This window comes from Ovis canadensis, chromosome 1 (genome assembly GCF_042477335.2).
Source record: "Ovis canadensis isolate MfBH-ARS-UI-01 breed Bighorn chromosome 1, ARS-UI_OviCan_v2, whole genome shotgun sequence".
NCBI classification, from domain to species: Eukaryota; Metazoa; Chordata; class Mammalia; order Artiodactyla; family Bovidae; genus Ovis; species Ovis canadensis.
The window spans coordinates 240011941-240027256 of NC_091245.1; the positions used below are offsets into that span (position 1 = coordinate 240011941).

Below are 15316 nucleotides of genomic sequence, written 5' to 3' on the forward strand. Positions count from 1 at the left end.
CTAAGTATATTTAACATACAAAATACCTTGATGTCCAAAAACAGGAAACAAAAAAGAGAGAGACAGAGAAACATAGAAAAAGCATAAACAGGTAAAGTAATTTTATGTTTTACTCTAACTTTTTTTACTGTAGACAAATTTAGAAACAAAAGTATTCATATTAAACAAGTAATTTTCAAAAATATTTAAGAGTATAAACTATAAATTCACATGTGCAATTCTAAAGGCACATTTTTAAATTACAAAGATAGCCATTATTGTAAAATATCATAACAGCATATGCTGAAACTCTCACAGGACCAATATGAGGCTTTATTTTTCAGAAACTATCATAATCTCTAACAATTTTCTATTATTTCCCATCACCAACTTCATGTTTTTGGCCTTGAAAAGTCCCATAAGTACCTGGAACAATGTCCAAAATATCAGAAAATTGGCAGAAAATGATAAAGTCATACTCACAGCATAAAGTAATTTGCTGAAAAGCGCAATTCTACGTTTGAAAGATAGATTAAATTTGCAATTAATTGAAATGAAAATATAATGTGTTATGACTAAAACATATGTATAAAACAGCAATATAAGTATCAAACAGCGATATAAGTAATGAGACATTGGGGGAAAGATGCTATTTAGAATAAAAACAGTCATGACATCAGGGCCAGAACAAGTCCAAATTTGAGGCTAAACATTACAGTAAAACTGGAGATTAGAAATACATAAAACTGGAAGCACACAATTCCAATTCAGTGAAAAATGTGATGGCCTGTCAAATCTTTTCAGTTTTAGCATACCCAGAAGAAAATTCTAGAAGATATAAACTATAGTCCAAATTTTGTTGTGTCAGTGAGAAGCAGCAATAAATGAGCTTTGAAACAAGAGACTACAACTGAAAAGCCATCACCCTTCCACCAGCATGCAACCCTTCCAAAAGTGATTCCCAGCACAGTTCAGGTCCAAGGCGGGGGCCCCTCCCAGGACCGTACCTCCATTTTCATGTCGTGGTCCTTTGGATAGTGCTCGTCCGTATTCTCTCCTGCTGGCGACCGCGGTCGCGTGGAGGCGGTGACAGACAGGTCTCCCCGAGAGATGAGGGTGCACATGTAGGCATCGTGGGAGAAGACATCGTGCCGGATGAACTCGCAGAAGAGCAGCACCAGGTTGACGAACTCCACCTTCTCGCATTCGCTGTTTGGATCCGCTGTGAGGAGACAAAGGCCATCAAGAGTTCAGTTTCCCTGACTGAGGAGAGGAGAAAAAGAACAAAGACAAGCACTCAGGCTTAAAATTTTCACTATTTTTCCTATTCTCTTTATTTTTAATAAAGGATTTATTGGAAAATTCGCTACAGAGGTCTAGCTTCCATTGCAGAACCAGTACACCAGTTCTGTCCCCACTGTACCTGCAAAACAGCATCCAGTGTTCAAGGCACTGTCTCAAAATTAAAGGTAGTGGTCCCTGGCAAATGAATGACCATTTAAGTAACCGTGTAAACACACAAAATTTCAGGTAAGAGGAAAAAAAAGGCAAGGCGAGATTACTCTCCTCGCATTCTACTTTTATAACTGTTATGATTCATGATTCATATCTGTCTGTTCTATTTTGAGCATCTGTATACTCGGGGGAAGGGGGGTGGTGGGGTGGGAATGGAGCACTTTTTCAAAGGAGACATCACAACAGAACCATAATTCAGATGGTATCTGAAAAAAGCTAGTGAGTAAAATCCACTGAAAAGGAAAAGGAACAATACAATAAAAAGGGCCCCAAGATGAAGCTCTGTCATCTTTTAAAATTCATAAGTAAGCTATTTAACTTATGACTTTTAATATTGCAACTACACTCTCAAACTTTGTATCTCTACCTTTGAGATAAGGTTAAAAATGATTAAACTACTAAGACTAACCTACAAAGCTCAGGCCGTGGTATCATCACACTCAAACACTGAGAAAGACGACAGATGGACCCAGGGAACACTAAACTCAGAGCCCTAAAATCTTAAGCCTGTATGTCTGTTCTTGCTCACCTCCAAACTCTATGGCGAGAGAAAACTCTTCAGAGAAGCAGAAGAGCGTTCCCTGACAAAGCAATAAACAGGATCCAGAGCAACCCAGGCACAGGAGGAAGAACTTTTTCCCAAAGCAACAACAGGAATGGGGATGGGATGAGGGGAGCAAAGACCAAGTGTCTGTCTCCCCCAGGACACAAGGTACATCCAACTGCTAACTGCCATTCCCGACAACACGGTTTCTCCTCTCCAGAATCTCTCCTGTCTTTCTCCGGCTTCAGCGCTTCCTCCGTTCCAATCACCAGTTTGGCTAAGGTTCTTGTTCTCCTTTACCCTAGGATAGCCACCAAGAACCTAAAAAAACCTCACCCCCAGGCGTCACTCAACTGAAAATGAGGTCCTCCTCAGAGGAGTCAAAGCAGCACTATTTCTTGCTGCTTCATCTCTCTCTCCTCCATAGATACTTTCCTGTTCTGCCTCCCACACTTTTTCTCCCTTTCCTGTCACTTTTTGCCATTTTTCTGTTGGTCCACCATCATCTATAGTCATGTATGGATGTGACGGTTGGACTATGAAGAAAGCTGAGTGCCAAAGAATTGATGCTTTTGAACTGTGGTGTTGGAGAAGACTCTTGTGAGTCCCTTGGACTGCAAGGAGATCCAACCAGTCCAGCCTAAAGGAGATCAGTCCTGGGTGTTCATTGGAAGGACTGATGTTGAACCTGAAACTCCAATACTTTGGCCACCTGATGCAAAGAGCTGGCTCATTTGAAAAGACCCTGATACTGAAAGTATCAGGAAAGATTGAGGGCAGGAGGAGAAGGGGACAGCAGAGGATGAGATGGTTGGATGGCATCACCGACACAATGGACATGGGTTTGGGTGGACTCCAGGAGTTGGTGATGGACAGGGAGGCCTGGCGTGCTACAATTCCTGGGGTCACAAAGAGTCGGACACGACTGACCGACTGAACTGAACTGAACTGAAGATAAGATACTCCCTGCTGTACTTCATCAAATAAAAACCTCAAAATAACATTAAGCCAACTGAGCTTACACAAATGATTTTTTTTTCAAGTTTCCATCCACAGTATAAACCCACTTGGTGGTTGTTTATTCCCCATCCCCACCCTACTCCCCACCAGCAGTGGAATAATTAAGACACAAAAAGAACATGATAGAACACGAACAACTAAGGGAGCACAGACATGCCGTCGACCATCTTCACAAATCATTTCCTTGTATCAGAAACCTGCTTCTAAGGTACCTTTGTTTTACCTTTGCCCCCTTTTAACATTAGAAGTTAGAAAATCAGAAACTTAGGAAACAGGGAAAGAAGAGAAGTTCATCATCACAATAACTGTCGTGAGTGTCACAGGACCTTAATGCCGCTCTTCTGGTAAGAAAGATCTAGAAAGGGAAAATTAATCCATCAAATACAAGAGAACGAACTGACCTATTGTTTTAACTACTAAAACTCCAGAAATGTTCAAGTCTTTGAAGACTGTCATAAAAGCATCCACTGATAACTGCCCCAAAATTTTGTTCAGTAAAATATGCAGCATATTCAGTGCAAATTACATTGATAAGATTACAGGTAAGGGAGAAAAAAGATCAGTTCCCAAAAAAAAGGTCAATTCCCTTGTTTAAGATCTAGAAGCAAAGATCTTTACTTACACAAGGAGGGGGCCTGTGTATCTAAAAACCTTAGAAGAACATTCTGGAAAACAGGTAAACTAGATCCAGCGAGGGAGGCTGAGGAAATGGACTCCTTCTCATCTAAGACTTCGGATTCACCACATCTCTGAGATTAAAAACAAACAAGCAAAGTTAATTATTAAAGACAAGTACAGTCACAATGGGTCAAGAAATGTGTTGGTTTTTCATTAACATTTACATTCTTGGATAAAACATGCAAAATTGAGATCTCTATACTTATCTGAGGACCATGCATCATAAACGAATATAATTTCTGAAAGTTAAGAGAAAGTGAAAGAAAGTGATAAGTCGCTCAGTCGTATCCAACTCTTTTGACACCCCATCCATGGACTATACAGTCCATGGAATTCTCCAGGCCAGAATACTAGAGTGGGTAACCTTTCCCTCCTCCAGGGGATCGTTCCAACCCAGGGATCGAACCCAGGTCTCCTGCACTGTAGGCAGATTCTTTACCAAATGAACAATCAGGGAAGCAACTGCCCCAAAATAACTTAAACAATTTCAAAGAACTCCTGTGAAAAACATTATTCGTGTGATTATAAATGCTACACAGCATGGTATAAATAACCACTGAATGCGTAATACAGTACAATACAATAAACTACTCATTCAGTTCAGTTGCTCAGTCATGTCTGACTCTTTGCAACCCCATGAACTGCAGCACGCCAGGCCTCCCTGTCCATCACCAACTCCCAGAGTTCACCCAAACTCATGTCCATCAAGTCGGTGATGCCATCCAACCATCTCATCCTCTGTCATCCCCTTCTCCTCCGGCCCCCAATCCCTCCCAGCATCAGTCTTTTCCAATGAGTCAACTCTTCGCATGAGGTGGCCAAATTATTGGAGTTTCAGCTTCAACATCAGTCCTTCCAAAGAAATCCCAGAATGGGATCTCCTTCAGAATGGACTGGTTGGATCTCCTTGCAGTCCAAGGGACTCTCAGGAGTCTTCTCCAACATCACACTTCAAAAGCATCAAATCTTTGGCGCTCAGCTTTCTTCACAGTCCAACTTTCATATCCATACATGACCACAGGAAAAACCATAGCCTTGACTAGACAGACCTTTGTTGGCAAAGTAATGTCTCTGCTTTTGAATATGCTATCTAGGTTGGTCATAACTTTCCTTCCAAGGAGTAAGCGCCTTTTAATTTCATGGCTACAAGTACCATCTGCAGTGATTTTTGAGCCCAAAAAAATAAAATCTGACAGTTTCCCCATCTATTTCCCATGAAGTGATGGGACCAGATGCCAGGATCTTCGTTTTCTGAATGTTGAGCTTTAAGCCAACTTTTTCACTCTCCTCTTTCACTTTCATTAAGAGGCTTTTTAGTTCCTCTTCACTTTCTGCCATAAGGGTGGTGTCATCTGCATATCTGAGGTTATTGACATTTCTCCCAGCAATCTTGATTCCAGCTTGCACCTCCTCCAGCCCAGCATTTCTCATGAACTACATTGGGCATGTATTATTGAGTTTGATTGTTCTGTGTTTGCTTGTGTCAGGTGGTGAATTTACGAGTATGTTAGGAAGTAATGGGTCAAATATCCCTCTAACAAGATTCTTTCCCTCATCACACTTCACCAATTAACTCTCTCAGAACCTCCTGGAATCTCCACAGTTCAGGAAACATATCTAGAGAAGCTGTTTAACTTCTATATTCTTAGGGCCAGAACTAGAAGACCAGCAAAGGAACAGTTTAAAAGCAATCAGAACCTCATTTTTTGTTCTTTTTGCTATCCCTTTGTTTCTTCCCATTTTCATTATCCATTTTAGCATTAAAACACTATTATATTAGATATGATTTCTTCAATCCATCCTCTTTATAAGAGTCAAATTTTGAATATGGTGTTTAGTAGAAATCAATTATCTTAAACATCTCTAAAAGAATACATTTTTAGAGATGGATACATTCAAATCTATTAAAATTACAGTCATCTATGTGTGAACCTCTTCTGACTCTGTGTGTGTGTCTTCTGCGACACACAAAGAGGGAAGGGAAGACACAACAAAAAGCATCCAGTAGGAGCAATGTAATTTGAGGAATCACCTTTAGTTAACTAAAGTTTAACCAGTGCACTTCTCTTTAGAATATAGTCCATTCATAAATATGTAGGAAAAAAGCAATGAAATGCTTTTCTTAATTTGGCCCTTATAAAAAGGGGCTATGTGGTTTACACCTTAGCGTGAATATCTTTAAGCCCCAATTTCAACAACATGACCCTCTGTATTTGGTGAAAGGTGCTTTCCCAACAAAAGGAGATGTCTATGAAAATATTCTTCCTATTTCATTTTTGTTAATACTGTCATGAGAAGCAGGTGTATCATCAGTAGTGCAACACTGAACGGAGTGAGCAAAGCCCCTGTTGTCAAGCTTACACTCACAGGCATTAAAATAGAGGCAATAGGGAAAAGTAAACCAGAATGGCCTGAGAAAGACAGGCCGAAGCGCAGATGAGATGGTGAGGGAGTCTCCTGAGCAGGTGCCACGTGTTGAGCCAGGAATGCTAGACAAGGAAGCGACGCCTCCTGAAACGGCAACGGCTGTGAAAAGGGGGAACAGAACGTGCCACTCAGAGGCAACAACAAGAGCAAAGGCCCCAAGAGGAACGTGAGCGTGGAATGGACAGGAAGACCAGGGCGGCCAGAGCTGTGAGTGATCTACGGGAGCAGGGGATGAGGTGGGAAGGGCAGGTGGGCGGCTCAGGTGAGGCTCTGTCGGTCTTGAGAAGGAGCCATCAGGTGTTTTAGGAAGAGGACAATATGATCCGTTTCCATGGTGAAAAGTCAGCTCTGGAGGCTGTGTGGAGGGTGGTAGGGAGGGAGGGGGAAGAGACAGAGACAGGGGGCAGGAGACCCCACAGTTATCCAGGTGAGAAGTGACAGCCAGGTCAGAACACGCACACACCTCCTCCACCCCTAGAAAGGAAGAAAGGAAGCCTCATTTTGATGCTCTCCTTCAACAAAGCTATGCTGACGACGTTAGCTTTGTTGGTTCCTTTCCAATCGACTCCAGAGGCTTTAACTGCTCTCTCTGGGGCCAGAACACAGTCTCAAACATGAACACAAATCGGCGTCTGTAATCTCACAGTCACAATGGCCTCAAGAAAGTATATCCATACTCATTAAACACACAGGTGCACATATACATAAAAGGTACATCACACCAAACGTACAGACATATATGTGTGCACATCTTAACCTCACAGAGGGAGATTTCCATTCTAAGTCAGACTTTAAAGTTTGATTTTTAAATTAGTCCAGAATATAAATTACGGGCTTCGTCAACTTAGAGGGGTCATGCTATGAAGTCCTTATGTGAATTTGTACATTCTTCCTTTTTCTTTTAAAAAGAAAAGAAAAAACAGCACAATGAAAATAAGAAACAGAATCCCATTCAAAGCAGTATTGTTAACAACAAGCAGAAAGAAAGTCAAGTCTACCTCTGCCTCGATTTCCGCTTGTCTCTTCTCCAGGAGTTTTGCCACAGCCATCGCCCTGTGCTTGCCTGACCGTTTACAGCTCACAGCCCATTCACACAGCAGCGTCACCACAGCTTCATCGTTGGGGGCAACCTAAGGACCAAGAGAAATGGGTACCAGCCATGTCACATGAAACATTCACCTGATGAATGAGAGTTAGGATGCAGGCAGCAGAAAATTTAAACTGTTGAAGCTTTCTTCTTAGTACAGTCGTTTCAGAAAGTGTTCCCAGATCTACTTCAATTGAGGTATAAAGAGTAAAACTTTAGTCACAAGGACGGAAATCACTTAGAACAGCTGAGTCTGTGGTAATTCCAAGAGAATTAGAGTTTCCTTGTATATGCCTTCACTTGCACAGATCATAACCCAGCCCCGTCAAGCATCCAGAATTCAAAGGAAGCAGAAAGGGACATCGACTACTGAGTATCAAGAACACATGTAAACCCATGATTCATATCAATGTATGGCAAAAACCACTACAATATTGTAAAGTAATTAGCCTCCAACTAAAAGAAATACAAAGATAGGGAAAAAAAGAAACAAATAAAAACCTCAAAAAAAAAAAAAAAAGAACAGCTGGTACAAAGCCCAAGTACCAGCTTCACTCCGCTGCTGACCCCCTCGGGCCCTTACTCACAGCCTCAATCAACACATAATCCCAACAAGCCAGGCTAGCGAGTCATCCAGTCCAAGGAGGAATTGCAAGGAACAAACTGGAGGGCTGCTGAACAAAACCTGCTGCCTTAGAAACAACAAGCATGAAGAATGACACCCAGGCACGGAAAGGAGCAAGGGTTACAAGCAGACCCAGTTAACAAAAGATGGGAGCCCACATCTGTGTAGGGCTCAGCACTGCCACCAGAACTACCAGCTGTAGCTGCCATGGCCTAGACATGAGACCACACACTGAGGACGAGAAGAGTCAGAGAACGGCCACAGGGACCCAAGCAACGGTTACAGCGGGCGCAATGGCGGGGTTTACAGTAAGAAGGGGGATTGTCCTTTTGTGCAATCTCACCTTCCTTATAGAGGATCTATGCCTCCAGACACAGAACATCAACTGCACATTTTTAACTTTCATTCGGTTGCATAAACACTATGCCAAAAGGGCAAGACAGTCACAGTACTAGCATTTATAAGCTATGTGAGAAGTTCTTAACTTTTCAGAATTCATAAGCTCAATTAAGATATGACAGCTATGAGCACAGGCCCAAGAAAAACATACATATACACACAGGTACTTTGGCACAACATTTCAGATGGTTTGTGGACTCTGACAAGACATTCAAGAATAATCCCAGGATAAGATTCCCTAATCATCTTTTAGATACCAGCAGACAATTCAGACCATGAAAATCACTTTATTCCAAAATTTTTACACTTCCTATCCTAAACTCAGTCAAACTCTATCTTAAAACAAAGAAATGTTAAATTATCTAGGGCAGATATCTCAAAAAGAGTTCTGAATCTTTTAATGTAAAACAAGAGAAATATTTCAATCACAAAGTATAAAGACAACATAACATTTTTTAAAAGAAAGCAAATTGGGAGGAATGACTTCCTGGATTCAATCTAATCCCAGGAAAAGCAAAAATATAAATGTCAATGCAGTGATGCACTGCATGCTTAGCTTTATAATATTAAAGAGAACAAAAGAACTTACTTTAAAAACAAAGCCAACAGTTTTAAATAAGTTCATCAAAAATGTGCATATCTATATTTACAATGTCTCCATTACATGCCTACTACATGCCTCCATTATATGCCTACTGCATGCCTCCACTACATGCCTACTGCATGCCTCCACTACATGCCTACTGCATGCCTCCATTACATGCCTACTGCATGCCTCCGTTACATGCCTACTGCATGCCTCCGTTACATGCCTACTGCATGCCTCCGTTACATGCCTACTGCACGTCTCCGTTACATGTCTACTGCACGTCTCCATTACATGTCTACTGCATGTCTCCATTACATGTCTACTACATATCTACATTTACATGTCTACATTACATGTCTACTACATGTCTACATTTACATGTCTGTATCTATATTTTTTTATTTTCCCTCTGCATCAAACAAAATGAAAATGTGCTACCAAAGAATAATTGACTTACTCAAGTTACAGGCTCTCCTAGACCTGGAAATGCACAGGAAAGAAACTATAAAGGAAAAGACTTCTTTTTAACACATCAAGAAACTGACCCACTGGTTTGGGGCAGAAATATGCTAGAAAATCTGTCTTAAGAAAAAGAGAATTCATTTCCAAGAACACTTATTAAGCACCCAGGATATGCTAGTCTTTGAGGAAACCAGAATTTTAAAGATCTGGCCCTTGTTCTCAAAAAGTTTACCCTCAGAAAAGGGAACTCATTGTAAGGCAGCAAACTGTTCTGAAGGTGGGGGAGGAAAGTGACTGAGTCTAGGCACGTGCACTTCCGCATCACATGGGCAATTGAACCCAGGTCTCCTGCATTGCCCACAGATTCTTCAACAGCTGAGCCACAAGGAAAGCCCAAGAATACTGGAGTGGGTTGCCTATCCCTTCTCCAGTGGATTTTCTCAACCCAGGAATTGAACCCAGGTCTCCTGCCTTGCAGGCAGAATTTTTTACCAGCTGAGCTACCAGGGAAGCCCCTCATAGGTGATGAGCATCCACCTATGCTAGTTTACAGACACCAAGATACAAACATGAAGAAACAGGCCTGCAGTCTACTCACTGCAGCTTGTGGCCTCAAAACGTACTCATTAGGAATTAAGAAAATCAGGGAGACGTGGCACTAAAATATGAGTTTTAAAATATAAAATTTTAATCAATTTGTGCCCATAAAAAGTTATACATCTCAAAATCTATTTTACCAATAAGTATTTCCCAACACTAGCCAGATTCCAAAAAGTACACTCCTTTCTGAATATCAAACAGCCTGCCAAATGGTGCCACTCTTTCCTTAGGATGTTGGAGTGGAGGAATAAGAGGCAGGCTCAGTAGATGCCAATTTTAAAAGAAACAGTAAGATATTTAAAAGTTTAATGACTAACTTAGAAGAAGATCATATTGGAAAATTAGGTGATATTATACCAACCTGCAGAGAAAGCAAACTATCTCTGCAATATGAATAATTACATATATATTTATATATGAGTCAAGGCAATGGCACCCCACTCCAGTACTCTTGCCTGGAAAATCCCATGGATGGAGGAGCCTGGTAGGCTGCAGTCCATGGAGTCGCTAAGAGCTGGACACGACTGAGCAACTTCACTTTCACCTTTCACTTTCATGCACTGGAGAAGGAAATGGCAACCCACTCCAGTGTTCCTGCCTGCAGAATCCCAGGGACGGGGGAGCCTGGTGGGCTGCCATCCATGGGGTCTCACAGAGTCTGACACAACTGAAGTGACTTAGCAGCAGCAGCAGCATAAAACATTTTGTTCTTTACTACTGAAAAATTGTTATAACATGAATTTTTAAAATTTAGCATTACTTTCCAAGGTAACTTCCCATTCAAACATCCTCCTATCCCCATATTTACAGAAAATTTTGATTTACATTTTAAGTGGTTTTAGCAAGAGGTCTCTTCTAGATTCTGCTGCTTATCACAAATAAGGAGGAGCTCCTGTTTATCCGACTCTGAACACCAGCCCCAGGGTACACCCCATCAGACATGTTCAACAGACATACAGGATATCCATGTACAGACACCCATCACCCCCAGCCCCAGCAATGCTCTGCTCTAAAGAATTTTTAGAAATTAGAGGACTGCTTCAATTTGCCTGCCAGATGCTATATTACAAATTAATTTGAGTAACTGTCAATAGGACATCATGACTTCAAATACAGGAAGCTGAAATGCATTCTTATCCTGTAAACAAATGTCTAAAAATATGAAGCACCTCCCTCTTCTTTAAAACAATCAATAAGTAAAATGAAATTTAATAAATATTATTTCAAAACAAAATAACTTCAAGGCAAAAATTTGAGGTAATTTAGCAGCTCAAGATAAGAACTAAACCTGTGTTCAATGATATGATACATTAAGTGGAACAGTCATACTCGTATATAAATAATTTGGATGCATTAAAAAAAAAGAAAATAAAAATCATCTCAGAAAGCCAAAAACATTTAACAGGAGCAGAGACAGAAGATGGAAGGAAATCATTAGTTGTTTCAGAAAGTGGTTTTCAAGAAACGGCTTCAGGAATGAGTTATATTTCAAATCCGAGATGAACAGGGGTGGTCCAGGGGTTTGGACTCTGTGCTTTCATTGCTGGGACCCAGTTTTGGGTTCAATCCCTGGTTGGGGAACTAGAATTCCATAAGTCGAGTGGCAAGCCAAAAAAAAAAAAAGAGAGAGAGAGAAAGACAGAAGGAAAAAAATGGAATTTAAAAACCTGAGAAGAACAAAAGGAGAAATAAGTATATGGTAGGCAGAATAATCAGAGTTAGACATGCAACAACGGAAACAGGATCCAGAGGCAGGGAGAGATGTGAAGGGGCCACTTGGTTGATTCTGCAGATGGAGCAAGGTGACACAAGCTAAGGAATGTTGGTGATCTCTAGAGACTGGAAAACAGAAGGAAACAATTTCTTCCCAGGAGCCCGTATAAGGAACGCAGGACAGCGAACCCCTTGATTAGAGCCCAGTAAGATCATAATTGAGCTTCCCTTGTGGCTCAGCTGGTAAAGAATCCACCTGCAATGCAATAATCTGGGTTGGGAAGATCCCCCGGAGAAGGGAAAGGCTACCCACTCCAGTATTCTGGCCTGGAGAATTCCATGGACTGTACGGTCCATAGTGTCACAAAGAGTCAGACACGACTGAGCTACTAACACTTTCTTTCAACATCAGAACCTCCAAAACCATAAAAGGGTAAGTTTGTGCTGTTTTAAGACACTAAACTTTTGATAACTTGTTACAGCAATAGCAAGTAGTGTTGAACATTGTTTTTCTCTGGATGATTTTATTTGCAAAGCAGAAATAGAGACACAAACATAAAGAACAAATATACGGACACCAAGGGGATTGGATGAATTGAGAGGCTAGCACTGACTTGTACATATAGTACTGATACTATGTATAAAATAGATTAACTAATGAGAATCTACTCAAAGCACAGAGAAATCTATGCAAAGTAATGTGCTCTGGTGACTGCAATGGGACAGACACCCAAGAAGTGGGGTATAGCTATTCACTTTGCTGTACAGTAGAAATACTGCATTGTAAAGCAACTATAAGTCAATTAAAAAAAAAAAAGGAAATCTGGAGCTTCAAAGAATTACAGGGGCAGAGGACTGCTGATTAAATGGCAATTATAGGAAGGCTATAAGAAACAAGATTAAAAACCTAAGAAAAAGAGTTTAATTTGTGGTACTCACCAAAGAGTACCACAAAATAGGTAGTAGCCTCATTAATTCATTTACTTACTAATTCATCAATAAATACATATTGCCACCAGGCCTTCTAGGCATCAGATATAAACAGTCTCATGTATTACTCTGTACGAATAAAAACTGGTTATTTTCTTTTTGGACTTAATTTCTACTATAAAACAAGAGTCTTTGAAATGTTCATATTATTTGCTGCAATCAGTCAATCTCAAGAATACAGCCCAAGGAAATTATCTTAAAGTAAAAACATTCCAGTCTTCCAGACAACCATAAAGCGTGATACCAAGACACGCCCCCTCCCAGCTCCCCAAATTGACAAACTTTCCCCTCCAAAGTTTGCAAGGGGCACCTAATGGATCAAATCAGAGAAAACCAGGTGACCTGACCGGAAGAGAACGATCCACACAGATGATTCAGAAGTCAGAGAACTGCTTTCAGCAGTGGAACTAGCGGAACTTCTGTGAGGTTTGCTTTGTTTTTATTTTTCTGCGGTGAAGAGTAATATTTCAATATCTAAGTAAAGATGCATAAATAGCAAAGGCAGATAAGACAGGCTTGCAAGAGAACACAGGAAAGAGGAAGTCAGAGGCACACGACCACTAGCAAAGCTCACATCCTCGCAAGAAGGGAAGTTCTCAAACCTCAGGCAAGGTGCAAGCTCAGCCCACCCACCATTCTTGCCTTCTTCTGGGAACAGCACTCCTCCTTCTTCTGCAGGTACTGCCCCTTCACCTGCCCCAAGTAGTTCAAGGAACCGGTTATGAATTGTAGTGCCTCACACTCTCATCTTCAGAGTGACGTTCTGGATTTGGGTCTTTGATGGGCAGTGAAGACTTGGGGCAATTCTTTGAACACAAGTAAAAAAACAATCTCTCTACCAGGGGCTTACTACATGCACTGGTCTCTGCTCAGTCTTGTGAAACATTCTGGATGATAAAAGGCCTCAGCATAGTTCAGTTCAGTCACTCAGTCATGTCCAACTCCTTGCGACCCTATGGACTACAGCACGCCACAGCTCCCTATCCATCACCAACTCCCAGAGTTTACTTAAACTCATGTCCATTAATTCGGTGATGCCATCCTCTGTCATCCCCTTCTCCTCCCACCTTCAATCCTTCCCAGCAACAGGGTCTTTCAAATGAGTCAGTTCTTCACTTCAGTGGCCAAAGTATTGGAGTTACAGCTTCAGCATCAGTCCTTCCAATGAATATTCAGAATTGATTTCCTTTAGGATGGACTGGTTGGATCTCCTTGCAGTTCAAGGGACTCTCAAGAGTCTTCTCCAACACCACGGTTCAGAAGCATCAATTCTTTGGCACTCAGCTTTCTTCATAGTCCAACTCTCACATCCATACATGACTACTGGAAAAACCGTATCTTTGAACTAGACGGACCTTTGTTGGCAAAGTAGTGTTTCTGCTTTTTAATATGCAGTTTAGGTTGGTCATAACTTTTCTTCCAAGGAGCAAGTGCCTTTTAATTTCATGGCTGCAGTCACCATCTGCAGTGATTTTGGAGCCCAGAAAAATAAAGTCTCTCACTGTTTCCATTGTTTCCCCATCTAATTGCCATGGAAGTGATGGGACCAGATGCCATGACCTTAGTTTTCTGAATGTTGAGTTTTAAGCCAACTTTTCCACTCTCCTCTCTCACTTTCATCAAGAGGCTCTTTAGTTCCTCTTCACTTTCTGCCGTAAGGGTGGTGTCATCTGCATATCTGATGTTATCTGGACTCGTTTCAATCGAGTCTAACTCATTTCAACCCCATGGACTGTAGCCAGCCAGGCTACTCTGTTCATGGAATTCTCCAGGCAAGAATACTAGAGTGGGTTACCATGCCCTCCTCCAAGGGATCTTCCCAACCCAGGGATCGAACCTGCATCTCTTCTGCTCCCTGCATTGGCAGACAGATTCTATACCTCTGAGTCACCAGAGAAGCCCAATAAACTACTGGGTTGACCAAAAAGATCATTTGTGTTTTTCCATCACACCGTTGGTAGAACAACACTGTATTAAAACAACCTGGAAGGTCATCTCGACCCTCCCCCAGGTGCACGATGGTTCCGAGCTTCGCTGGGCTCTCCCGCCCACACTCCTGGTACTTCCAGCATCACAGTATTCTGTTGCCCTGTGCAAAAATATTTATTTCCATGTGATACGTATCTTTCATAACACAGATTCATGGCTATTGGCTTTAAATACCCATTAGGAAAGAAAAACACACCTCCGCACCATTCAAGAAAAGTACTTCATCATCCCAAACACTATAAGCCAGAGTTGGAGTCTTCACGGATAGTAACAGAGAACTTCTCATATTGGTACTTTGACAGATAGTATGAAGACGACAAAATGCACGGCAAGCACCTCCTAGCCTATAACTACACACAGGCAAATGGGATACACAAGACCGGGAGAGAGACACAGAGAAACTGAGCCATGACTCATAAAGTTACAGTCAGAGAAAAAAGTCATGCTCAAAATTCTCCAAGCCAGGCTGCAGCAATACATGAACCGTGAACTTCCAGATGTTCAAGCTGCTTTTAGAAAAGGCAGAGGAACCAGAGATCAAATTGCCAACATCCTCTGGATCATGGAAAAAGCAAGAGAGTTTCAGAAAAACATCTATTTCTGCTTTATTGACTATGCCAAAGCCTTTGACTGTGTGGATCATAAGAAACTGTGGAAAATTCTGAAAGAGATAGGAATACCAGATCCCCTAACCTGCCT

General features: G+C 41.4%; 1 protein-coding gene across 3 annotated transcripts in view; it reads right to left on the minus strand.

The window, feature by feature from the left end:
• Nucleotides 1-15316, minus strand: part of MED12L (mediator complex subunit 12L) — a 361426-nt gene that overhangs the window by 246448 nt on the left and 99662 nt on the right. For all 3 annotated transcript variants that reach the window (XM_069580602.1, XM_069580597.1, XM_069580588.1), the window contains 3 exons: nucleotides 7162-7293; nucleotides 3681-3807; nucleotides 987-1201 (listed from right to left, as the gene is read on the minus strand). In XM_069580602.1, the coding sequence (XP_069436703.1) occupies nucleotides 987-1201; nucleotides 3681-3807; nucleotides 7162-7293 (474 nt within the window). The remainder of the gene's footprint in view (nucleotides 1-986; nucleotides 1202-3680; nucleotides 3808-7161; nucleotides 7294-15316) is intronic.